This window comes from Dipodomys merriami, unplaced genomic scaffold (assembly GCF_024711535.1).
Source record: "Dipodomys merriami isolate MVZ:Mamm:240054 unplaced genomic scaffold, mDipMer1.0.p SCAF_6, whole genome shotgun sequence".
In the NCBI taxonomy this organism is placed as follows: Eukaryota; Metazoa; Chordata; class Mammalia; order Rodentia; family Heteromyidae; genus Dipodomys; species Dipodomys merriami.
Genome location: NW_027206179.1, coordinates 34,664,394 through 34,691,425, shown reverse-complemented (window position 1 = coordinate 34,691,425; position 27,032 = coordinate 34,664,394). Strand labels below are relative to the sequence as shown.

The 27,032-nt window shown below is 35.6% G+C and overlaps 1 protein-coding gene across 2 annotated transcripts in view; it reads left to right on the top strand.

Moving 5' to 3' along the window:
* Scel (sciellin) overlaps nucleotides 1-26,826 on the top strand; it is a 90,329-nt gene extending 63,503 nt beyond the window's left edge. For both annotated transcript variants that reach the window (XM_070001948.1, XM_070001946.1), the window contains 14 exons: nucleotides 318-377; nucleotides 1,390-1,449; nucleotides 1,996-2,046; nucleotides 3,734-3,793; nucleotides 7,698-7,757; nucleotides 7,865-7,924; nucleotides 8,066-8,119; nucleotides 11,816-11,878; nucleotides 14,824-14,919; nucleotides 15,530-15,601; nucleotides 19,097-19,171; nucleotides 21,100-21,208; nucleotides 23,577-23,679; nucleotides 25,917-26,826. In XM_070001948.1, the coding sequence (XP_069858049.1) occupies nucleotides 318-377; nucleotides 1,390-1,449; nucleotides 1,996-2,046; nucleotides 3,734-3,793; nucleotides 7,698-7,757; nucleotides 7,865-7,924; nucleotides 8,066-8,119; nucleotides 11,816-11,878; nucleotides 14,824-14,919; nucleotides 15,530-15,601; nucleotides 19,097-19,171; nucleotides 21,100-21,208; nucleotides 23,577-23,679; nucleotides 25,917-25,933 (940 nt within the window). In that variant the 3' untranslated portion in view covers nucleotides 25,934-26,826. The remainder of the gene's footprint in view (nucleotides 1-317; nucleotides 378-1,389; nucleotides 1,450-1,995; nucleotides 2,047-3,733; nucleotides 3,794-7,697; nucleotides 7,758-7,864; nucleotides 7,925-8,065; nucleotides 8,120-11,815; nucleotides 11,879-14,823; nucleotides 14,920-15,529; nucleotides 15,602-19,096; nucleotides 19,172-21,099; nucleotides 21,209-23,576; nucleotides 23,680-25,916) is intronic.
* The last annotated feature ends 206 nt before the right edge of the window (nucleotides 26,827-27,032 follow it).

Here is a 27,032-nt window from a genome sequence, read left to right as displayed (position 1 = left end):
GAGCAAGTTCCTTGAACTAGAAGCAGAAGCAGCTTCTTTAGTTACAAAATGAGGACCATAATGTTTATTCTGTGTTTGGGATAGATGTAAAATCTCTTTAAAACAAAAAGGTACTACAAATGGAAATGATTAACAAAGCATACTTTTGTTTTATCTGCAGAATTAGAATACATAGGAAGATTCTTTTAATTCACGGTATTTTACTAACAAAACTTAAGAGGAAAATTCACCTTGAGAGCATATATCTTTTGATCAAAATGGCCAAATGACTATTTATTTATTTATTTGTTTGTTTGTTTATTTATTTATGTTTAAAGTTCAAAAGACCGTAATAACCTCATCAAAGTGAGCCCAACAACAGGAAAAAGAATGCAAGGGTAAGATTTTATAAACTCTTCTCTTTCATTTCTTGGTGTGGATGCTTAATATAACTGAATAACCACTTTCCAATTCCTGCTGCTGAACTGAGCTATCTAGCATCAAGGAAAAGCTATATACCCTGACTATCCCATATCTGAAATGTTTTGGTTAACTGATTTCTGACATAAACATAATGAAGGTGCCATTTCACCACTTAAGTCCACAGTTGTCTTTCCAGGATGAAGAGAATATTTTATTCTTTCTCTCTCTCTCCTTCTCTCTCTCTTTCTTTCTCACAGAATGACATGGTACAAGAGAAAGAGCACTAGAATGGAGCCCGTGGATGTGGGCCTCGGCCTGGCTCTGTCCCTGGTTCTTGTGTGATCTTGGGACTAGCCACTTCTGTTTTGTTCTGCTTTTCCTCTTCAGAATGAGAAAATGAAGCTGGCTAATATCAGAATACTTCTGATGCCAATGCAGTTTCTAAATTCCAATAAAATCGTTGGTGTCATGGTAAAGCACAACTTTTTAGAACTAGATTGACTTGCTTTAAAGTCTACCCCTGCCACTGTACCACTTAGAAGAATGTTTACTCCTTCTGTGTCTTCATTTTTCCTTCCATGAAGTTGGGACTGTGATGCTTCTTATATCAAAGGATTTCATGGTGATTCAATGAGATAAATCTCATCAACAATTTATAACTGTGCCTAGCACATTTAAAGTGAAAAGTATTCTAAAACATTAGTTATTATTCATTATCCCAACACAATTTTGATTTATATCATATACATATAAGTGTATATGTTGTGTGGAAATATGTATGTGTGTATATACAAATATAGACACATAAGGAATATGTACACACACATATATATACATATACATATATAAATAAGAAAATTTCAACTTTTATAGATAACCTCTGTTTTAGTAAACATTTTATGAAAATATTTGTCAGTGTCCACTTGTATTTTCCAGCATTTGATGTAAATGTACCATTGACTTGGTCATTGCTTCCATACTTTTAAGGTGCCAAAGTCTTGAAAACCTCATCAGAGTGGCTCCTGAAACAAATACAACTGATCAAGGGTAAGATTTATGAGATACTTCTTTCCCTTCTTTTGTATTCACCTTTAAAAATATGATGAGATGTGTAACCCAACAGAAACTCAGTGTTAAGGCCCTTTCTTGGGTCTCTCTGGCTGTGCCATTATGGAAGAGAGATGATAGAGTTTGTGTGTGTGTGTGTTTATGTGTGTGTGTGTGTGTGTGTGTGCACGTGCACATGCACATGTATATGTGTGCACGCACAGTAAGGGCTTATATTTAGGACTTCACATCTTTTTTATGGCTGGCACTCTACCACTTGAGTGATGCTACTAGTTTTGACTTTTTGCTGGTTAATTAAAGATAAGAGTTTTGAGGATTTGTCTGTCTGGGCTGGCTTCAAACTGAGATCTCTGACTGCAGCCTCCAGAGTAGCTAGGATTGCAAGCACAAACTATTGATAGAAGGCTTGATGATGGACTTTTAAATTAGCAACAGTTGTATGATTCAATCTAGTATGAAAAATAGAAATAATGATTGATTTTAATTGCTTTTGTCAGCTATTGAAACTTAAAACATTATTTTTAGGAACCAAGACCAGGACAATTATATCAAAGCAACTCCTTCAGCAAATGAAAGGTATGTTTGTTGAGATTGCTGTTGATCTTGAACAATTCTCCAATTTATATATAAAGCATAAGATTATTTTGCTTAGGGCACTTTGAAAGGGGACATAAAAATGAGAACATGTTGACTTATTGATCTATAATAACAAGAGATAGATTTTATTATTGCTCCTATTTATTTCATTATATTGTTTTAAAGTGATATTTTTGAAGCTAAGTCTATGTAATTACTACTTCAGAATATTCTTTTGACACATTAAAAATGTAGTTAATAAGCTAAAGGTGTAAAACGAGATTTTTTTTTCTTGGTTGTTGTTTTTGTTTTCCTTTTTTTTTTTTTTGTCAGTCGTGGGGTTTGAACTCTAGGCCTGGGCACTTCAGCTCAAGGCTAGCTCTCTACCACTTGAGCCACAGAGCCACTTTCATGTTTTTGTTTTCTTTTTGTCTTGTTTATTCATTTAGCTGTCTTTGGGAAGGCAAGTAGTGGGGCACAGAAATGGAGGGACAAGGGCTGGGAAGGTGGCTCAGTTTTAGAGTGCTTGTCTCGCATGCATGAGGCCCTGGGTTTGATTCCTCAGCACCACATAAGCAAAAAAGAAAAAAGCCCCAAGTGGCGCTGTGGCTCAAGTGGTAGAGCACTAGCTTTGAGCTGAAGAGCTGAGGGACAGCGCCCAGGCCCAGAGTTCAGGCCCCAAGACCAGATCCCCCCCCCAAAAAAAAGAAAAAAAGAAATGGAGGGACAGGATGAACAAATGCAGCTGTGATACTCACTAGATATTATGTTGAAAATGAACTACACAACTTGTGGGTAGAGACAGGAGGAAAAAATTGGGAGAGAATTGGGGAAGTGATGACATTGTCCAAAAAGAAATGTACTTTTTCCCTGACTTAGGTAACTGTAACACCTCTGTACACCTTTATAATAACAACTAAAATATTAAAAATTTACATGTGTATAAAACTAAATGAACCAAAGAATATTTGCTCATTTCTCTGTCATAAACTTTGGGGTTCATTTTGAAATGACTTGCGAGAAAACCAGCCACATAACATTTTTATACCTGACTAGAATATTTTTTGCAAGCTATTGATTTGTTTCTGTTCTTGAGACATTATGGTGTATTACATACTAGAGCAAGAATCACTAAAGGCATGGCAAAGAAACTCTGTTATCTCAAAAATGATTATGACGATTTATGGTGAAAAGTAGTGTGCAGGGAAGGAATTATTGTGAACTTAAGACAGCAGAAGTACGTGAAAGAGAAGAGGCGTGGGATTTGCAGGACAGGTGTTCTGGTTTTAATCTTGGTTCACTCTCAGTCACTTCTTAGGTATCTTGCTGCTGGAAGTGTTTTAATTTTTCTGAAGCTCAATGTCTTTCAATGAAATGGTAATAATCTACCTCAGTGGTTTTGAAGGTTAACAATATTATTTAAGCTGGGCAAGCCTGTATCTCTAGCCCTCTGGAAACTGATGCAGGAGGGTTACAAATTCATGGCCAGCCTAGGACACATAATGAGAACTTGTCTCAAAAAGAAAACAAAACAAAAGGCAATTAATGGATATAAAGTAGAAATACAGTAGTCTTACTCATTTTTATTCTAGCTCCTATTCAGTAATTTGTAACTGTCAAAATTAGGCCAGTCTTGAAAACTGGCAATTCCTGTTGATTTTGACTGGGTTTTATTTTATTTTATCAGAGACCAGAAGCTTGGTGAACTTCTTAATGTAAGCCCCAAAGCTGTCAAGAACACTGCTCGGTAAGAGAAGAATATTATTTATTTGCTTGTTTTTCCTTCTCCCTAACTAAACATAGCATGCATATGAATGTAGAACTTGAATGATCATCATAGTTTTTATATGTCCCTAGAAACCTAGATGTTAACTACACTATTTGTTAACAGTAAGTAAAAGTGAGAAATAGTGGAAAACCTTCACTTTTCTTAGCCCAAGCAAAACCGCTGAAGGAAGGGACTAGAGAAGGGGGCAGAAGGGACATGTCTGTGCACAAGTTGTTCATGCTTGCTTTGTTTGTGTGACATTGATATGAATGCTTTTGTATCTGGAATTAATATTTATTAATGTTTTAAAATAGACTTATATCCATTAGACTCATTAGCATTGCATTCACTTGCTTGTAAAAGAGTATTTTCAGACAGAGAGAACTTCATGAGGTCCATTGTATAAAGAATTTGTGCTCCCACAAAAGAATATGGTCCTAAAATTTGAAAAAAATTTGAAGTAGTATTCTTACAGAAATGAAATTCACTTTTTGTCTCTGGGCTGTATAAAACAATTTATATCCTTATGTATTACTGTATCTACCATTTCTATATTTTTTTAAAAATAAAATCTTGGTAATGTTTTCATTATTTCCATTTTTATGTTTTCTTGGTGCCAATAAAGATAATAAAGCTTATGCCAGGTGCCAGTGGCTCATGGCTGTATATCCTAGCTACTCAAGAAGCTGAGATCTGAGAATCACGGTTTGAAGCCAGGAAATGTCAGGAGACTCTTATCTTTAATTAACTACCAAAAAGCCAAAAGTGGAGCTGTGGTTCAAGTGGTAGAGCACCTCCTTTGAGGGAAAAAGCCAAGGGATAGTGCTTAGACCCTGAGGTCAAGGCCCAGTATAGGCAAAAACAAAATAAAATGAAATAAAGTACAATTCTCACTAACACTCCTGAATAAAAACCATTGCCGAATCTTCAATGAATAAAAAAAAAGATCATAAGGCTTTAGAGATGGAAGAAAGATGGATTGGGACCATTTTACAAACCACTGTTCTAGTTGAACCTCTTCCTTTGGTAGAAGAGAACATTAGGACTCAGAAAGGTTAAGTGATTTGACCAGGGTCACAGAGATAATTAGTGGAAGACTGACCGGAGCTCTGTGATCTCTTAGGCAGTGAGTAATTACTGAGCACCTACTGAGTTTCCAGCTTATGACTAGGTATCATTAGTTGCACATTAGGTATAATTATAGTCTGTGAACGCCAAAAAGAGAATTCAGTAGTCATTCTGAATCTTATTAACAGCAGGCAATTAACATAGATTAAAGCTAATTATGTACCAAGGGCACAAAGATATTACTCCAAGACAATAATAGGTTGTCAATTTAATATATTACATTTTGGAACACTCATATACTGCTTGCTGAATATAGGATGTATTGCCAGTATGTTGCATCTAAAAAGAAATAAAAGACACTAAAGGCAATAAAATTCATTTGATAATGTCCTGGGTAGATATTAGAGATAGACAGACTCCTAAAGATGATCTGCTCCAAGTTCTTCATTTGCGCACTGAGAATCTCAGGCTTATGTGAGGTCTTCCAGCTCACAATCCCACTCTGGTCTTTACATCGGCACTCATATGTTTATTAATCTTCCAAGACATGAAAGTTAATGAAATATCTGAAAACATTGGAGTCTCTAAGAGAGCATCACAGCTAGTGTGGGACAGTGCGGGTGTGTCCTGTAATATTCTCACAGAGTCACTTAAAGAATTCCTCAGCGGAAGATGATGCACCAATGTGACTTTGTAGCCTCCGTGGAAATAAGACTGAACTATTCTAATGAAGTCCCAAGGAATCATTTGAGTAGGAAAAGATGTTGCATTTTTCCCTACATAAAATTTAAATATCATATTCATGTGCTTTTAAACACCAAACTCAATGTATTTGCTTTGACTCCATGGAGACAAATTACATAGCCTACACATTCTGGAGAGGATACAGGAGAAAAGGAACCCTGATACACTGTTAGTGGGAATGTAAATTAGTACAGCCGCTATAGAAATCTGTATGAAAGTTCTTTAAAAAAAAAAAAGTGACAGAGCACCATACAAAAAGTATCACTATCATGTGATCCTACTGTATCACCCACTTGTGAATATAGTTCCAAGGAAATCAAGCTCAGCTTACAGTTGAGATATCTGCACACTCATGTTTGTTACTGCTTTGTTCACAATAGCCCAATCATGGAACAGCCTAGATGTTCATTTACAGAAGAGTAGATGAAGGAGAAATGGTCTGTATACAATGGGCTATTATTTAGCCACAAAGAAGAATGAAAAGTCAAGCACTATACTTGACACAGGAAAGACAACCACATATTTTCTTTCATATGGGGAAACAAAAAAATATGACTTGAAAGTAGAAGAATCTTATTAGGGAAGGGAAAGGGGATTGGAGGAAAAGGGGAGAGGAAAGAGGGTATGAGATGGAAGCAGAGGAGTAGACATGATTAAGTTAGGATATATGCATTTATGAAATGTCACCGTGAAACATATTGATTGTGCCAATGTGTTAATAATAACCATAAACTAGCTGGGCATGGTAATTCAAGCCTTTCATCTAGCTGCTTGGGAGGTGGGTATGAGACGATTGTAGTCTGAGGCCAACCTGGGCCAAATAGTTCAGCAGACTTTATCTGGACAAATGGCCGGGCAGAGCGGTACGTACCTTCCATCCCAGCTTCAGGAGACTTTATCTGGGCAAATGGCCGGGCAGAGCGGTACATACCTTCCATCCCAGCTTCACATTATCCAGCCAGATGGGAAAGCAGTCTACGGCGGCCCAGGCAAAAAGCAAGACCTTGTCTCAAAAATAACCTACGCAAGAAAAGGATGTTGAAATGGCTTGGTGGTAGAGGGTAGAGCAGCTACTTAGCAAATGTAAGATAAGGCACTGAGTTTAAACACCAGTACTACTTAATAGCAACAACAACAGTAGTAGTAGTAAATAACAATAGTATAGTAATAGTAATAGTAAATGGGCAACTCAGAAGGCTACTTTAAAAAAAATCACCACCTTCTAGTCCTTAAAACCTGAGTTATACTGAGGCAGTAAATGAGAACAACGATATGGGTAAACACACTATTCTGTTACTAGAAAAGAAACTGGTAGGGCTTTGCATGGAAGAACACACTTTTGGGAGTATATGTCTATCTTGCCCTCTGTGTTAAATTCAGCTATCGGGTGTCGTAAAGGAACGTCACAACTTTGGTGAAATACAACTCCTTTTATTAAGAATAATTCCAGATTTAGAACTTTAAAAAATATAATCAGTGAGGCTGGGAAGGTGGCTCAGTGGTAGAGCGCTTGCCTTGCTTGCCTGAGGACCTGGGTTCGATTCCTCAGCACCACATGAGCAAAAAGAAAAAAAGCCGGAAATGGTGCTGTGGCTCAAGTGGTAGAGTGCTAGCCTTCAGCTGAAGAGCTGAGGGACAGTGCCCAGGCCCAGAATTCAGGCCCCATGACCGGACCCCCCCAAAAAAATATATAATTAGTATTTTATAAATATATAACAATATAATCAGTACACAATTTGGGAAAGTGTTAAGGACTCGAAAATCAGTTTCTATCTTCATAATATTTGGACAATCCAGAGGGAAAAACTGTTAATTACTCTTTGTAATGAATAAGTTGAGCACTAACCCCCATGCCATTGTAGATGGTTTTAGTAATAAAATGTGTGAAATCAGAATAAATTTTCTTTGCTTACAGTATATTTTCTTCCCTTCTAAATTAGTTAGAAACGTATATTATGGCTATTCTGTAGCAAAACAATGTCTCACAGTTTAATCTTGTTTTCCTATTTATAATGAACTCAAACCTATTATCTTTAACCCCAGCTACTTTAATATGTGTTTCCCCTTAAAGAGACCAAGATCTTGATAAGCTCATCAAAGTGAATCATGAAATTCTCACAAACAACCAAAGGTAATAACACTATTTTTTAATGTGCTTTGGTCAGGAAGGATATGTTGCTTTATTATTATTTCATGCAGATTTATAACTCAAATCTTTTTTTAAAAAATTTAAAATAGAAACCAAGATCTGGATAACCTCATCAAAGTGAATCCTGAAGCAATTAAAAGCAATCAGAGGTAATAAAATGAAAGCAGTGAGTTAATATTTTCATCTGTACATTGCCCCTGGATGAATAAAATTTACACTGTTGGTTTATTGACTTAGCACAATACCCCTAAACATGACTAATCCAAACTTTCCGCTTTTCTTTTAAACAGTCAAGATTTGGACGTTGTTAACGTGAAGCCATCGGCTCTCAGAAACACAAATCGGTAAATGACTTCCCTGATTAATTTGGACATATTCCCAAGGCTCTAGGGTAGGATTTTTTTTCTCCTTTCTTTTTTGAAGAAAGCTTCTATTTTTCTTTAGTGTTTGAAGTGAGGACACATTTATAATCTGTGTGTCTCTTGTCAACAAGGAAACATGTTATCCTCTTTTGGAGTCAGTTTGGGGCTTATTTGCACATCACAACTTAGGAGTGTATGTTCCATCTAGGAACTATATGCCCAGAGATAATCTTTGTTCTATTACTTATATGCCATAGTCAGTCACTTTGGATGTCTATTTTACATAGATATAGTTCATTGCACAAAAGCACATTGCACATTTTAGGTGTTTAACAATAGTCGTGAATTAAAGGTGAAAGATCACTCACTGCTTTTTGCTAGTTGACCTAGAATAATACCTATGACATTCTAGCTTTAACATCCTGAGAGCTATCGTCAAAATTAGATGGAAGAAATCTATTTTATCTCCTTGAGCTATGGACTATATTTTACTCAAGAGAAACTTAATAAATCACAGTGAATTAGGGCCACTGAAATGATTAGTTATATCTTGTATTGAAAATATCATAAACTACTTTGTTGATTGGCAACTCCTATGTACAACTACTTTAACGACAGTTTAAAAAAATTGAAATGACTAAATTCCCTATAGACTTGCTGGTTTATTTAATATAAAATCTTTAAGAGCTGGGCACTGCTGACTCATACTTATAATTGTAGCTACTCAAGAGATGAGATCTGAGGATCATGGTTATAGCCAGCCCAGGCAGGAAAGTCTATGAGATTCTTATCTCCAGTGTACCACCAGAAAACCAGAAATGACCCTGTGGCTCAAAGTGGTAGAGAATTAACCTTGAGCAGAAAAGCTCAGGGACAGCACCCAGACCCTGAGTTCAAGCTCCATCTCTGACAAAAAAAAGATCTTTAAGATATCCTCAATGAAAAGAATTATAAAAATACATAAATTTGTTCCCATCTCTCTATATCAACAAGTTGAAGAATTATGACAGTTACTTCACTATATTCAATATCCCTTTCATAGAAACAAATATTTCTTTTAGGATTTTTGTTTTCTGGTACAAGGATTGGAACCCAAGGCCTCAGGCAGGTCCTCTATTACTTGAGAATCTCATGCAGCTGTAAAGTCTTAATACCTAAGATTTAGTTTCTGACATAAAAGACCTGTCATAGTAAAGTTTGATTTGAAGTCCCTTAATTTTGTAAATCTGTTTCATGCTTTACAAAAGTAGATCAACTTAGCAGTATAGACAGAAATATTGCTGCCTGTTAATAGATACCTGGGCCACAAGATGGAGTAAAAGCAATTCAGGTTGAGCTAATAACTTTTTATTATCAGAGTTTATCTTAAGACAAGTTGTAGCCAGGTACCAGTGGTTCATGTCTGTAATCCTAGCCCCTCTGGAGGTTGAGGTTTGAAGATTGTGGTTCAAAGCTAGCCTATGCAGAAAAGTTCATTATACCCAAAAGCTGAATGTGGAGGTGTGACTCAAGTGGTAGAGTGCCAGCCTTGAGCAAACAAACAAACATGTGAGAGGACAAGGTTCTGGGTTCAAACTCCAGTATGCACGTGCATGCACACACACACACACACACACACACACACACACACACACACACACACACACACACACACACACACACACACACACACACACACACACACACACACACACACACACACACACACACACACACACACACACACACACACACACACACACACACACACACACACACACACACACACGGAAGGAAAGAAAAGTTGAATAATAAATGACATAACTTCTTGGTCCCCAGAATGTCCACTTGCTTTCCTTAGCCTTCTCTCTAAGCAAGTGTTATATTTGTTAACATGGCTGTGGAAAGTTAAGTTACACTATTATACTCCAAAATTGTCTTGTTGCTTCACCTCTAGATAACTCGTGTCTTTTTCCACACATTTTGAAAACTACACTGAAAAGTATTACCATTGTGGTAGTAAATAACAATGTCTCTGGAGCAGTTCTCTGAAGCTATGGAGAAATCGGTGGGCTTGGTGGGATTAATTCCAGTTGCTCATAAAAACAACAAGAAAATAACAAATCTCAAAGTGTTCCTTTCATTGCCACAGAGAGAGTTTAGAATCCAGTCTTTGCTGCACTCTGCAACATTTTAGTATGGATTCCTATAAAAGTCTATTTTTCACACTGTGACTCACAGTTATTCATCTTGTGCCACAGTGTAAAAGGCACCATGCAGTGGATGTGGTTTTAATTAAGTAACAAAATATTTTCGCATCTTTTAACTTGAGGAGTTTGTGAGAAGTCCATACTTCTTTTCTTGTATCTTTCCATCTAGCCAGTAATACCAAACTGTGCAAAGAACCAAAGCAAATATACATTCCATTCTTCGCATTGCCTGGGACTCTCTAGTTTAAACATTATTAGTATAGATTGTTTGGGAGAAAATATTATATGTCTCCCAATCAGTGATATGTGGTATTATTTATTAAAATACAATAAACTCTGTAAAGCCACGAATTAAATGGCTTACTTGATGGTTCATACCCCTTGGAAGGCATACAAAGGCTCTGCTTTTCCACAATTTAAGTAAAAAAGTATAAGGGAGTTTTATTTTGATGTGTTCATCTATGCATACAATCTTCTTTGATACCCATTTATCTTCCACATTAGGAATAGTTTACTCCAGTGCTGGGTTACTTTTGTGTGTCTGTGAATGAAGTCTAAACATAAACATCCAAGAGTTGATTTTAGATGTGCAGATGGTTTGGTCTGAGACTTTGTCTAGCAATAATTATTATTTTTTTTCTGGTACTGGGGCTTGAACTCAGGTCTTGGGCTCCGTTCCTGAGCCTTTTAGTGCTTAGTGCTCTACCACTTGAGCCACTGTTCCACTTCCATTTTTTTTTCTGCTTATATGGTACTGAGGAATCTAACCCAGGGCTTTGTGCCTGCTAAGCAAGCACTCTGCCACTAAGCCACTTCCCAGCCCGAAAAGTTTTGTTTTTTGTTTTTTTGTTTTTTTTTGGTCGGTCATGGGGCTTGAACTCTGGGCCTGGGTGCTGTCCCTCAGCTCTTCAGCTCAATGCTAGTGCTCTACCACTTGAACTACAATGCCACTTCTGGTTTTCTAGTGGTTAATTGGAGATAAGAGTCTCACAGACTTTCCTGCACGGTCTGGCTTTGAACCGTGATCCTCAGATCTCAGCCTCCTGCATAGCTAGGATTACAGGTGTGAGCCACTGGCGCCCACTCCAACAGTTATTTTTAAGTGGCCCCAGAGACCTCATTTTTTACTCTTTTCCTGCCCCAAATGCTATGTCACAGGACTTTGAGAGACAAACCATGTAAAAATACAGAGTTAGTACTTTGTGATACTAGGTTAGTACTCATTAAATGTTAGCTAAATGTGAATATAAGTAAGTGATATCTTTTCAGACTACCCAAATCTTCCAATAAATTCGTTTTAACATTTTTTTTCTCAGATAATATAATCTATACTTTGTATGCTGGGGATCAAACACATATTAAGCAAGCACTGTATCTCCCATATCTCTATTGACCTCAAATGACTATGTCTAGATACGTGCTGATTTCTAATTTATTATTATTATATTTGTTTATGTCCTAAAATTGTGATATATGTTTGTTTCTTTAGAGGCCAGAACCTAGAAAATTTAATTGAAGTAAATTCTTGTGTGTCTGAAAATAAGAATGGAAGGTAAGGCTCATTATGATTTATTTTCTTTCTTATGAATTCCATATTCACCTGTATACATTTTAAAATCTTGTACTATTTTCCGGGGAGTTGAATTGTGGTATAGAGTTTAAATAAAAACAAGAGCTAGAGATGGAGGAATGGCTGAAGTGATGGAGCTGGTGCTTGTGTGGTGCTTTTGTGACAGCCCATGTCAAAAAAGAAAGCAAAGCAAAGCAAAACAAAACAAAACAAAATAATCTATTTAAATTCAAAATGTTATAGATTCTGGTGCTTAGCAGGTGATAAGAGGAAAAGAAATAATCAAATATTAATTTTTAGGACTTCTTTCTCAGGCCTATCTGATTACTTAGTGAAAAGGAGTCATGGAAACTCAAAGTTCTTTACTTAGGCTGTGAGAATTTATTTTTACTTACTGTTGCTTGGTAGGTTTTTTTTTTTTTTTTTTTTTTTTTTTTTTTTTTAGCGGTGTAGCAATTACTCAGAGAATGTTTTCCTTGGGGATCTTGTGCTACAAAAATGAGCAAATTCCCACAGCCATCCATACACACATACCTAATTTTCAAATTTTTAATAGCATGAAGTATAATAGCTTTAAAATAACTGCAAGATATTTGTCATCACAAGGAAGATTAAGATAAAAGCTATGTTTCACTGTTGTTACAACTTATTTACTTTTAGAGAGGATTTAATAACATTTCTTTTTTTCTCTCTCTTTTTTTCTTTTTTTTATTGTGAAAATACTGAACAGAGAGGTTACAATTACATGGGCAAGATAATAAGTACATTTCTTATCAAGCATTGTAGCCTCCTCCTTTGTTTCCCCTTCCCATCCCTTCCCGTCCTCCCCCCACCCTCCTTTAATAACATTTCTATGTTTAGTAGTTCTACTTATATATAAAGGAACTCTAAAAACACTAAGTTTAGCCAGGCGCTGGTGGCTCATGCCTTTAATCCTAGCTACTCAGAAGGCTAAGATCTGAGGACTGCTGTTCAAAGCCAGCCCAGGCAGGAGAGTGTGTGAGAAAACCACTCAGAAAGCCGGAAGTGGTTCTGTGGCTCAAGTGGTAGAGTGTTAGGGACAGCGCCCATGCCCACAGATCAAGCCCCACAACTGACAAAAAAGTAAACAAACAAAACAGTAAGTTTACATTTTTCATATATTTCTATTAATTGTGTGTAAGACATAATGTTGAGGTTTTTTTTTTTTTTTTTTTTTTTTTTCCTGTAGAGTGTGTAAAAGCTCAGGAAAGAGGAACTAGCTTAGTTTTCTTCCACAATGCTTACAAAAATCTCCTGAATCCAATAGTAAGGTAGTTTCTTTCTGTAGATCTCCAAACCATCTTCTGCCTTCTTCGGCATACTGAGAAAGACTGCAACAGAATGATAAGGATAACATTTCTGGAGGGATCTACTTGTCCTGGAAGCATGCTCACTATTTGGGGGAATAGGCTGGATTAGAGAAATTATTAGCAAATCACATTCAAATATTATTTGACAGGGCCAACGTTAAAAATTATGAGTGAACAATTTAGCATAGTAAAGAACTTGCCATTTAATTTGATTTGATAGTGACTCCAATTTGCATTGAACTTGTTCATGAAGGTATTAATAAGGAAATAATATACAATAGTTACATTAAGGCTTGGGGCTTCATCATAAGAATTTTGAGAAACCCAATTCAGTTTATGTCTTTACTGTTTTGCTAGTTATTTTTGTCTTCTGTTTGTGATTTTTGCAAACTAGCATTTTGTTTTATTTTTTATTGTTGACTCCAGTGCAAATTTGCTGATCATCTTTGTTCTTTAATGCTACCTATTTTTAACAGGTGGATTTTACCTTATATATAATATAATTTGAATATCTACCTACCTACCTACCTACATATTTACCTACCTACCTATTTACCTACTTATCTATCTAAGATCAAAATTAGGGTCTTATCCATCCTAGGCAAGCACTTGAATTAAGTATTTTTCAACAATTCCTAGTTGGATTTATTATTCTTAGGATGACATTTTAATAATTATGTTAGAAAATATAATAACAATAATTCTACTTTTTCACTACTTGATATCCTTTGAACTCAAACATATGCTTGTCAATCATCTATCTTAAAACAGATTATTCTTTTAGTATATTTGCTTCTTCTCTCTCTTTTTCTTTCTCTCTGTCTCTCAAGTTTTGTTGTTGGTTTGTTCTGCATTGCTGGGGATTAGACATAAGACCTCATGCCTGATAGTTCTACAATTAAGGTGTTAGTTCTACAACTAACTAAGGTGCTTTATCTCTAGCCATGTTTCCTCTTCTTTAAGAGTTCTCTGGAAATGGAAAGCAGGTTTGAGAATTATAAAGCTTGATTAATATCTGAACTCTCCTATAATTTCATCCCTCCTATGTTAGAATTTACCAATGTGAATGAAGAAGGAAAAGGAGCCTTTTTTTCCTTTCAATTGAAAATGTCCTCAATTCCACTTGTAAAAAATGAATATGCCTCCAGTCTGAAACATGCTATCATTTTTAGATGAGCTTTGCCTTTCATTAAAAAAAAAAAGATGGGAACAGAAATGCTCAAAGCAATTCCTGGATCATTTTCATGAGATTGATAAATTCTCAGATATGTTGTACCTAGCAAGCATTCTAAAATGACATGCTTGTGTGAAAAGGTTATGGGAACCAACTTCTGATGGTTTTGATACTCCATGCAAAGCTGTCCTTTTCTGGCAATAAGTAACATGGCACATGCCAATGTGTGATTCATACAGATATCAGTGGTTTCCATGGAGGTAATAAAATAGTCCCTGTGTTCAGTGTGCTTTTGTGCAGAAGCCAGTCATAAAGAGGTTCACTGTATGTTAATAATGTAAATTGAATAGAATTTTCATAAAACAAAAAGCCTCTAAGTGGCTTTGATTGTAAGTGCTAACTATGTATATTTGCTCTCTCAGTCTAGATGGCCAAGTGAATGGCTTCTCCAGTGCTCTTCTGCACAAGGAATCCACAAGCCCCCCTGTCTCTTCTTATGAAACCAGGAACACTGCCAGGTATGACAACAAGAAGATAAGATAGGATTATTCTGCATTTGTTAGTTTATTTGTTTTAAATCTCACATGGGAGCTGCTTCTTCCTCTGAAATGCAACAATTTCTAATTTTACACGGGATTAGAGGTGAACAGCCATAGACCATAGTGTTGAGTAACAATCTACTATTGTTGGGACATCAGTGTAGGATTTTCCTTAGGACCTACAGTTTCAAAAAGCATACTTGTGACATAGCTGTTTACATCCCTTCTCAAATTCTCTAAATGTTTCATTTGATCAATTGTCATGGTGGTCAGTTCAATTCCCCTTTGTATTTGAAATTTAGGGAGATTTATGGGAGAGAAGTAAACACTAACACATGGTACACAGAGTGAGTACCATGTGTACTGAGTGATCAGTTTTCATAATTATACTCTGGAAATGGAATGGGAATGAGATACAAGGAAATGTTGCAGCATTGATTAGCAGCACTTTAACATTTATATTTCAACAATTAGAGTTTAAAAGGAATACAAGCTTTGCTTTTTATATTGAACTGGATAACAGCCTAGTTATTTTTTATTATCCTTATAAGGAAACTTTCAACATGAAAGAAAATGGTTTGTATTACAGCTCCAGTGCTGGAACCAGGCCCCAAGGACCTAGGGACACCATTGTGTACACAAGGACATACATGGAGAATAGGTATTGGGAATGTGTTTCAATCACCTTTCCTTATTTTGTAATTATGTAATTGTCTATCTTAAAAAGAGATACCAGTTGTTTAGGGTATACTTCCTACCAAGAGAAGGCCAAAGTGATGAGTACAATGAGCTCTAGTCATAATATCATACTTGGTATTGTTTCCAATGTTAAGTTCATAATCATAGCCAGTAGCTGGGACTAAACAGTTTAAATCATACATGTATACACAACAGGGCTGCCATTTGAAAGCTCTCATGTGTATGTGTGCGTGTGTGTGTGTGTGTGTGTGTGTGTGTGTGTGTGTGTGTATGACTACTTGGTTATACGATTATAAGATTTTTGAAATTCCATAAATATTTTTATATTAATATGGTGCTCCCCTCTGAATTTGCTGTCTCTACTGTTGTTTTCTGCCAGTCTGAAAGAGAAGGTGTAGCTTTGAGTAGATGTAACCTGGGCTCAAATAACAGGTACTGGATACCCATGAAAGCTGCTGTTGGAGTGATAGATGAGGAAAATGGTAAACAAGATCAATGATTCATAACCCACTTGCTTTTTTATTTTATTTTTTTGTTGCTCATGGGACTTGAACACAGGGCCTGGATGCTGTCCTTGAGCTCTTTTTGCTCAAGGCTAGTACTCTACAACTTTGAACCAGAGTGCCACTCCCAGGTTTTTTTTTTTTTTTTTTTTGATTGGTTAATTGGAGATAAGAGTCTCATGGGGACTTTTCTGCCTGTAGTGGCTCTGAACCTCCATGCTTAGATCTTACTTACTTTTTTTTTTATTTTGGTCGGTCGTGGGGCTAGAACTCTGGGTCTGGGTACTGTCCCTTAGCTCAAGGCTAGCGCCCTACCACTTGAGCCACAGTGCCACTCCTGGTTTTCTGGTGGTTTATTGGAGATAAGAGTCTCTCAGATGTTCCTGCCCAGGCTGGCTTTGAACCATGATCCTCAGATCTCAGCCTCCTGAGTAGCTAGGATTATAGGCGTGAACCAATGGCACCCCGCTTTACTTACTTTTTAAGGTATAAAAAACAAGGCTCAGTAGTAGGGTAATGTAATGGAGGTGTGCTTTGGGAAATTATAGGTGTCAGGAAGTAAGCAATCCTCTAAGAAGGCTCTTTAAGCCTATGCATAATTTACCTTTTAGAATGCAACTTCCAAATTGCCTTTTCTCTTAATCCAATTGTCACTGTGTAGAGAATGTACTTCAGTGATTTCTGCTGTTTTCAAATTAAACCAGAAGATAAAACATTTCAGAGTAAATTTGAAGGTAGCTAGAAGCTACTAAACCTGAAAGAAATTGATAAATAGGTAAAGAGTATTAAATATAGTGACAACAAGACACCAAGTATTGGAATATAGAATAAAAAGGAGATAGGCTTTTATTTTATATTAATGTAATAATCTTTTTCATGCATTTTAACCCCAATGGAATATTTCATACAAATATTTTACTTTCTAAAGAAATATCTCATGGGAACTAATGGCAAACAACTATAATACTGATTTTTTAAAAAAAGGAAATGATGATTTTTCAGGAAGTAAGCATATTCTACTAAACATCATTTTTAATTTATTGAATAGAAAAATAATAGAATTTAACTTGGTTCATAGAAGTACATAATCTAAAAAAATCATGCTGAATTGCTTAACTAAATGACTATAGTCAATTTTTGACTACTATTAGTATTATTGCTATATTCAATAGAAGGATATTTTATATATATGTGTATATATACACATATTTTTAATATATGTAAGTATATATGTATAAGTATGTTATACATGTATATATATATACCTAGCTATACATATATATACTATTTATATATACTATATGCAGTATATATATATATATATATATATACACACACACACAATATTGTATCATTTGTATACCTGTAGAACAGTAATCACCACATATGGTCTCTGGGTCATTCATCAACATCACTTCTTAAAAATGGAAATAATTTGAGAGCCAGGTGCTGGCAGCTCACACCTATAATCCTAGCTACTCAAGAGGCTGAGATCTGAGGATCATGGTTCAAAGTCAGCCCAGGCAGGAAAGTCTGTGAGGCTCTTATCTGCAATAAACCACCAGAAAACCGGAAGTGGTGCTGTGGCTCAAGTGGTAGAACGGTAACCTTGAGCTGAAGAGCTGAGGGACATCACCGAGGCCCCACGACTGACAAAATAATAATAATGATAATAATGATAATAATAATAATAATAATAATAATAATAATAATAATTTGAAACTACTTGAGACTTGTTGAATCAGAAACTGCAGGCCCAAAGTCTCTGGTCTAGTAATCTGTGTTTTAATATACTTATCCTGTGTTTCTGATTCCATTCAAGTTTGGGAAAAATCATTGTAAAAGGTAATGTTGTAACATATCTGGATAACATTGTTTGAGGGCAGAATGTTCTGGAGGGACTCTTTTTTTCTATATAACCTAACAAGATTAGTGATACACTTCAAACATCTCAAACTTTCCTCAGATCTACCCTGACAGGCAGTACAGGATTGCACAGTCACTAAAATCAGGGTGGGGTTAAGTCACATTAGTCACGTGGTCTTGGCAAGGTTACTCTGCAAGTCTCAGTTTCCTCATCAATAAAATACGAGTAGTGACATATGATCATGCCTACACATCTATAAACTCCTACATGTAAGACATGCTGTGGCATAATGTGTTTTATGAAGTACACTGTAGTTCTGGTAACCGTCTGCCTATGAGAAGTACAGAGTGAATGAGGAAGCATAAGAGAGAAAGAGAAAGAGAGAGATTTCTTGTTATAAAGTATTTCAGGTGAGCTTTGTAAATTATCACTTTCTCTGTGAAACTGAACATCATTGTTCCTGTTCCCAGGTAGCAGGAGACTCAGGAAGCAATTGTGAGAAGTCAGCTGGCTAGAATTTATTGCAGATTTCACTTGTCTCCAGCAAAGAATGATGATTAATTACTGATTGGGCTGATCTACAGAATAGAAAAGAGAGGACTTTAAAAGATTATACTTCCTTTGCTTACATTCCATAAGACTCAAATGCTTTCAACATTCAATATTTAGGAATTTTCTCTAAAAGTTTGAGTCTCTTTATATGAGAATGCTGTGCATGTGTATGTGCATGTGTATGTGTGTGTATGTGTGTCTTTCCTTTATGTTAAACTACAATATAACTTTATCAGAACAAATAAGTGTATATACAAATTTCATGAAAAGTGATTCTTCTTTACCTTCTTACACTTTTGCCTATATTCCTCACCTTCTCTGTTTACCTTTGTAATATGTCAGCTTGGAGGTGTGTCATGAATAAGTATTTAATATGAATCTTAAAAAAGTATATCACAAAGAATAATAATTATAAGTCTATAGGCTTTAGGAGGGAAGTGAGAGTTTTTTTTTAATGTTACTTGTATATGGAAATGTACATCAATTTCTGGGAAAATAGCCTGAATCTTGTGTGTCTCTATATATTTATTTTTAGCAAATCACCAAAGGATGGATATCAGGAAAACATTTCTGGAAGATATATACAAACTGTTTATTCAACTTCAGATAGGTGAGTAAGTTTATATTTCCAATCACAAATGAATATATGCAAACACACATGGACACAAAGCATATATACAGAGTGTATTAGTTATCTGTGCATCTTTGTGACAAAATACCTAACATAAAAAAACTTAAAGAAAAATTTAACTTGGCTTCCTGTTTAGAGAGTTCAGCCCATGGTTTCCTGTCCCCATGCACTTGGACAGAATATCATGGTGGTGGTAATGTGTGATGGAAGAGAATCTTACCTCATGGCAGACAGGAAACAGAATGAGAGGAAAACAATGGGGGATTGGTATAATTTTCAAAGGTGTTTCCTAGTGACCAGATTCCTCTGGCTAGACTTTACTCCCACCACCCAGAGTTTCCATAGCCTCTCAGCTGGGGACCTAGGGCTTAAAACATGGACTCTGAGCGAACATTTCATACTCAAACTATACCATACCCTTACAGATGCATGTATTTAGATATTCTCATTGTCTTATATTCTAGAGCTAGTTCTCGTAATGATGGTTGGTATACACATGCATGAAAAGAACAGAACACAATTCTACATCTCAGATTTTGTTTTTGATTTCCTGGCGCTGCTTTTCTCTGATTTTGATGCTACTGCAGTAGCCCTTTCTGTGCCTTACAAACTGTCTCCTAGGTGAGCTCTTTTGCTGTTGTTGATTTCAGGTGTCTTGCAGGCTATATTCTTGGGTTTTATTGCATCACTACACTGCCCCTAGCCTTCCTTCCATGTGGTTTTCCAAAGCCGGCTCATCTTACAAACATTTGTGTGGTTATACTACTGGGTCATTTCTGCACCCAACTCAGCTCTCTGAGGGTGTACTGATTTAGTGCTGACAAACCAACTGACCTCACTCTAGGCTTGCATTTCTGGGGATCCTCTTTACTACTTAATGTTCAGTGAGGCCCCCAGGGGACACTTAGGAGAGTGTGGCCTGCAGATTTCTAGTGGGGTAAATGAAACTAATCAGCATTTCAACTCAACCACCAAAAATAAGCTATACTGCAAATAGCTGTTATTCCACCAATGATGGTTCTTTATTACAAGGACTGAAAGTATTACTCACTGAGAGAAAGACCATATCTCAAAACAAAACTTTTTTTTGTCCTCATTGGCAACATTGTAACAGGGTTATATCTTTCTATAGGATATAAGTTTTGTAATAATAGATATTCCTCTGTTTTTCTCTTACCATAATAGTAAGAAGGATGTTCTTGTGACTCTAAAATTTAGAGTCCAGTATACAACAGACCCGTCTATTTTTGGCCTATTGAATGTCTTTTTTTTTTTTTTGTCGGTCATGGGGCTTGAACTCTGGACCTGGGCACTGTCCCTCAGCTCTTCAGCTCAAGGCGAGCACTCTACCACTTGAGCCACAGTGCCACTTCCAGTTTTCTGGTAGTTTATTGGAGATAAGACTCTCATGGACTTTCCTGCCCGGGCTGGCTTTGAATTGTGATATTCAGATCTCAGCCTCCTGAGTAGCTAGGATTACAGGCATGAGCCACTGGCGTCCAGCTTCTATTGAATGTCTGAGAATTAAAAATTTACATTATCTGCAACATAATTTTCTCATGCAATCCATAAAACGATCTATGTAAATTAATAATTAACAACCCTCATCTAGCTTCAAGGGATACGTATGTCCTAGTTCAAGCATATTTGTCTAGCTGCACTCTTGATTGTTGATAAATTAATAATTTGAGCATTTCCCTGATGTTAATTCTTTAACATCATTTTGGGGTAATGAAAGAATCAATTTTATTATTAAAATAAATTAACTCTGAGCTTTCCTGGAATTTAGTGTAATTTCCTGAAGTATCCTCAAAATTAATGTTATCATTTTCACATGACTTTATAAAGAATATATCTGCCTTTTACCATGATAGTAAATTCATTTTCAATTGTCTATGTCTTTATAGGTCTGTCATTGAAAGGGACATGTGTACTTATTGCCGCAAACCCTTGGGTGTAGAAACTAAAATGATTTTAGATGAATTACAAATTTGCTGCCATTCCACTTGCTTTAAGGTAAGCAGGTTTTTATTTTGTTTAACTAAATGTGAAATTGCATAAGGACATGTAAAAATATCTATTGAAACATGTAGAGTGAAGTTAAATCTTTAAAACATAATCCTTATTAAAAATACACTACTTAACCATCCAAGGTGAGTAATTATTATCCTGGCTTAGAGTTGATTACGGATACATCTATTCACTCTTCCACTAGAAATTCACATCTGTGAGAAACATAAACACTTGTTCTTTTTAAAAAAGGTGAAATATTTTAATATATCATGCTTTATATATGTATAGATTATGAAATTATGACTCATAGGTTTTAAAATGGGTAAAGTTTAGTCTGCTTTTGAAATTAATTAATTGTAATGAATTGTTGCTTAATCACAAATAATAAATTTTCATTAGCAGAATACTTCACTGCTTAATTTTCATCAGTCACTATTTTTCATTATCACACTAACATTGGGTGGGGTCAATATTATAGCTTTTAATATAATTGTAGGAGTATTGAAAGGAGAAGCTGAAGACCTGAGTTCTTATTTTACCATAACTATGGCTATGTGATGTTGGAAAATCACTTAAAGTACATTGGCCTCAGTTTCATTACCTGTAAAATGTGGTAGTTGAGGAGACACAGACTATAATCATCTGAGAAGACTAAGTTAAGGGGGTGGGGCAGAATGTTTGAGACCTTTCTGATTAAACCACAAATCCCAAAGATGATTTTCAGGTATTAGTTTTGGTGGGTGTTTTTTGTTTTGTTTTTTATGTTTGTTAGTCATAGGGCTTGAACTCAGGGTCTGTGCTGTCTCTGAGCTTTTTTGCTCTAGGCTAGCACTCTACCACTTTGAGCCACAGCATCATTTAAGGTTTTCTGGTAGTTAATTGGAAATAAGAGTCTCACAGCCCTTCCTTCCTGGGCTGGCTTTACGCTGCGATCCTTAGATGTCAGCCGCCTGAGTAGCTAGGATTATAGGCATGAGCCACCAGTTTCCATGCATTAGTATTTTTAGTATATTTTAGTATATATTTGTATATTTAGTATATTTTTAGTATATATTAGTTTTCTTAGGTAGATATAATGAGCAGACAATTTTAGAGCCATTTGTCCAAATCTGGACCCTTTCTAGTGTTGACATTCTGTGCTTGATGTAAATCATCTCACCTGAATAGAAAATTCTCTTGTTTATTGTGCTTTGTGAATAGAAATAATTTTCATCTATTATATTTAAAGTGAAGAATTTCATTTTCAATATGGCTCTGGTATGTAAAAAGCAAAATGTCCCACTCTCATGAAAAAGTAATATTTTTCTAGACATGATGATGAATAGTTATGTGAAATGGTCTAAATACAAAATATTGGCCAATGATTTTTTGCTTTAGTGAGCCCAAGTTTGAAAGCTAAGCCACTGACGACCTCTTGTTTGGAAATCAGTTGATCAGCAGTGGTCTCATCTAATCCACAGGTCAACACTTTCTCTTTTTTTAAATTACATTTTTATTATCTTTAAGTAGTTATATAAGAAGATTATAATTTAACTTGTCTGTTTATGAGCATAATGTATCTTGATCAACATCATCACTTTAATTGTTCTCTCTCTCCCAACCTTACCCATCCCCTCAATATTTCTAGCTTCACAATATGTGTGTGTGTGTGTGTGTGTGTGTGTGTGTGTGTGTGTGTGTGTGTGTGTGTTGAACATTTATCTACATTGTCTCCCTCTCCTCTTCATTAGTTTACCCCCTTCTCCTTAATGGAGAATCTGTGTGTACTTGCCCCTCCCCCACCCCAACCTCACTACCAGCTTCCTGGTATTGAATTTGTCAGAGTATGAATTAGTTCTAAGGAATTACACCATTTGAATTTTCTCCTGCATATCCCATATTTTGGTTAATGTGGTTGTATACAAGTTCATATAGTCCTGTATGTTTATTACTTATATATTTATGAATTAGATCTTATTTCTAGATTGATACAACTCATCATAAGAAAAATATCCCCTAAATCCTGTAAGATTAACAGTTTGTTTTGTTTGTTGGGGTTGTATCTAGATGGCATAGCTGTCCCTTACATAAGCAAATGATAAAGGCAAGTTTGCATCCGTGAAATAACAAATTACAAGTATTATAGCTACTCCATTACTTCACTAGTAGATACTACCCACCCATTAGAGAGATGATATGAGAATTCATTTGAAAAGTATGGTATGTCAATTAGACACAGAGACTCTTGGTTTTCCCCTGGTTTGTCTTGAGACTCTGAGGTCACTAAAGAATATGGTCTAAAATGAAGGATTTTCTATCTTGATTTCTCTGGAGCCCTAGACTTAGTTTGTAATAAGTGTTATATTTATATATGCACGTGTGTTCTTCTTAGTGTGAGATATGCAAATGCCCTTTGGAAAATCTACAAGCAGGTGACAGTATTTGGATTTATAAACAGACAATACACTGTGAACCTTGCTACTCAAAAGTTATAGGTAAGTAGTGAGCTCTCTGAGGAGCAGTCACTTTCACTAACACGGATGAACATTAAGTGTTGTTAGAAATTATGTAGTTCAATAAATTTAAGACATTTTATGAAATTTAGTTAAGAATTCAGCAACAGATAGTTATACCTTGGTGGTATTTTTCAGTAGCTATGGTAATAATCACTTCAGCAAATATAAATATGTAATTATGGTATAAACAACAAACAATAATCAAAATGTCATTATAGTATAAATGTTATAAACTACATAATATATCAAAATAATATAATTTTTTGTCTTCTGATATCAGACAGGACAAAGATTAACTAAGAAAAGACATTGGTTTAGAAAAATTTTCCAGCTTTTTAAGCCAGGTGCTGGTGGCTCACGCTGTAATCCTAGCTACTCAGAAGGCTGAGATCTGAGGATTGCCAACCTGGTCAGGAAAGACCATGAGACTCTTGTCTCCAATAAACCACTAGGAAACCAGAAGTGATGCTGTAGCTCAAGCGGTTGAGTGCTTACCTTGAGCTGAAGAGCTGAGGGACAGTGCCCAGGCCCAGAGTTCAAGCCCCACAACTGACAAAAAAAATTCAGCTTTTTAAATGAAAATAGGTCTCTGATAAAATGATTTTTAAATTGAAGTACCTCTCTGTCAATAATTTTTTACACTTGCATTTGAATGCATTCTTTTTTTTTTTTTTCAGTTATTGGGCTTGAACTCAGGGCCTGGGTGCTGTCTCTGAGCTCTTTCACTCAAGGCTAATGCTCTACCTTTTGAGCCACAGTGCCACTTCTGGTTTTCTGGTAGTTAATTGGAGATAAGGGTCTTGGACTGAGATTGGCTTTGAACTGAGATCCTCAGATCTCAGCCTCTTGAGTGGCTAGGATTACAGGTGTGAGCCACCAGCATCTGGCAGCTTTTCACTTTTTAAATGGAGATCACTATCTCCAACTATTCTCAGATCTCAGCCTCCTGAATAGCTAGGGTCATAGAAGTGAGTCACTGGCATCTGACTTCAATGTTACTTTTCAATGACACACACACACACACACACACACACACACACACACACACACACACACACAGAGAACGAATTCTATATTAAATTTGGCATGTAAGATTTTTTTTAAGCAAGGTTAGAACAAATGTTACTGAAATTTGGACTTTATGTAAAAAAGGTGAGAAGAAAATATTAAAGACATGTGTTTTTAAATAACAGCTTTTATAAATTGAACATGAAAATTAAAAGTGACTTAAAAGATGTGCAATGACTACGTTAACAAAATAAAATGCTTTGTCTTTTTTAAAGTAAGTTCTACATTTTACTTTTAGAAAGACAGTTGTCCTGGGTGAAAAGCCTTCTCCTGCCTCCACAGCCACTCCAGTGTCGTGGTGTGGAAGGAGGGAACTTTTGGCATTGCTACATGGGGTCTGAAGTATGGAACTTAGTGAGAAATGAGTGAACTTAATGAGCTCCTGGGAAGCTACATCTGGAAAAAAAATTGAGAAACCCACATTCCATCAGGCTTCAGAGTCAATAATTATAAGATTAAATCTAATTATATTCATACTTTGCCTCCTATATTCTACTTTTTCCAGACAGTTCCTATATTCACTTTTCTTTTTAATTTTACAGTGTTATTACAATCCAATATTATATCATGGTTCTTCATGTGAATGACGGTTAGTCCAATGCTTTCAATTTCCCTGAATCCATGGCATGGCCTAGGGGCTTGGTAAACAAAAGAGTTAGCAGTTGCCCTGTTCCTTCTGTAAACTCCATGAAGCTTGCATTTTTTTTTCAATGCACATAAGCTACCAGGATATGATTCTCAGTAATTTAGAACAATGTACTGCTGTCTGGAACTTCATACAGGACCAAAAGCCACAGGTGATATATGTATGTATTCAAAAATAAAACCAGAAATCTTAATCTCTACCACTCTGCCCAATGGTCCATTTTTTAAAATTTAATTTTATTGTCAAGGTGATATACAGAGGGATTACAATTACATAGGTAAGGTAGTGAGTTCATTTCTTGTTAAACATTGTTACTCCTTCCCTCATTTTGCCCCCAATTCCTGCTCCCCCACAAGTTGTAACGTAAATTTCCAATATGCTGTCTTGTGAGTATCACTGCTGCATGGGTTCACCCTTTGCAGTGGTAGATTTAAACTTCACTTGTGAGCTTATTTTTCAGGCTAAATTTGTCCATCTAACTGATTCTGTTTTTACTTTTCAGCCAAATGGATTCAATAATGCTGGCACATGGAAATCAAGATGAAAAAAATTCATTAAGGAATGGATGATAAATTACAAGATGTACTTTAAAAAGATGTGATATAGAGAAGCTTTATACTGCAAATCAACTTTGTATACAATTAGCAATTCTGCTATTATATAAATAATCTGATTATCTTCAGTAAGGTCATAGACATAGGAAGAACCATCTGGTATCTGTGTAGATTTAATGTTAAAAATTTCACATGATTCTAGTTGTCAATGTCAAAGGCAGGGAGTGTTGTCAGCTCAAATCAAATCCATCCTGCCCTATAATTTGGTTATGATCAGGGTTTCCATTATAATTCAATATCTTACTTGTTCACAATTAATTCCTATAAGAATTTGGATCTGTAAGAGAAATGCTTACAGAAAACTTCTCACAAAGTTTGGCAAAGAGATGGATGTCAACATTAGGAGTCATTTGGGCCTTAGAAAAATTAAACTTTCCAGATTCCTGTGATATTATTTATGACACAAAGAGATTGTAGAAAATGACTTCCAAGATACCTTTATGCTCCTTAAATTATCTGATTCTAAAAGAAGTTTGAGTTTGCTCTTTAGAAATATATTGTTATATGTATCTGTTAAGCTTATTGAAATAGATAGAACATATAAACAGTTTCAACTTAGTGCCACACATAGTTTTTATAAACTTTTTTTTAAGAAAGAAGGAGATTTATGGGTAATAGGTGAAATCATTATGTGTACAATTTATGTATTATAATTTGTTAAATTTTCTTTGCATGCATTTCAAAATCCGGGTGCACAAATTATCTATGTGAAGTAATGGTTACGGATGACAAAGACATGTTACTTAGCACTTTATATGTACAAAACACTTATAAAATAAAATAGTTGCTCAGAATCTTTTCTGTGGAATGTCTATATTCATTAACATTGATTTTGTCAGTTATAGTGATCACAATTTTTTATATTCTATGATATGCTGGTTAACTTATCTTTAACTGCTTAAGTTATAATTTTCATTTTTATTATATTTAATTATTAACTTATTTATTTTTAATAGTCCTGAGGTTTGAACTCATGATTTTGTACTTGTTTGGTTTGCTTCCTT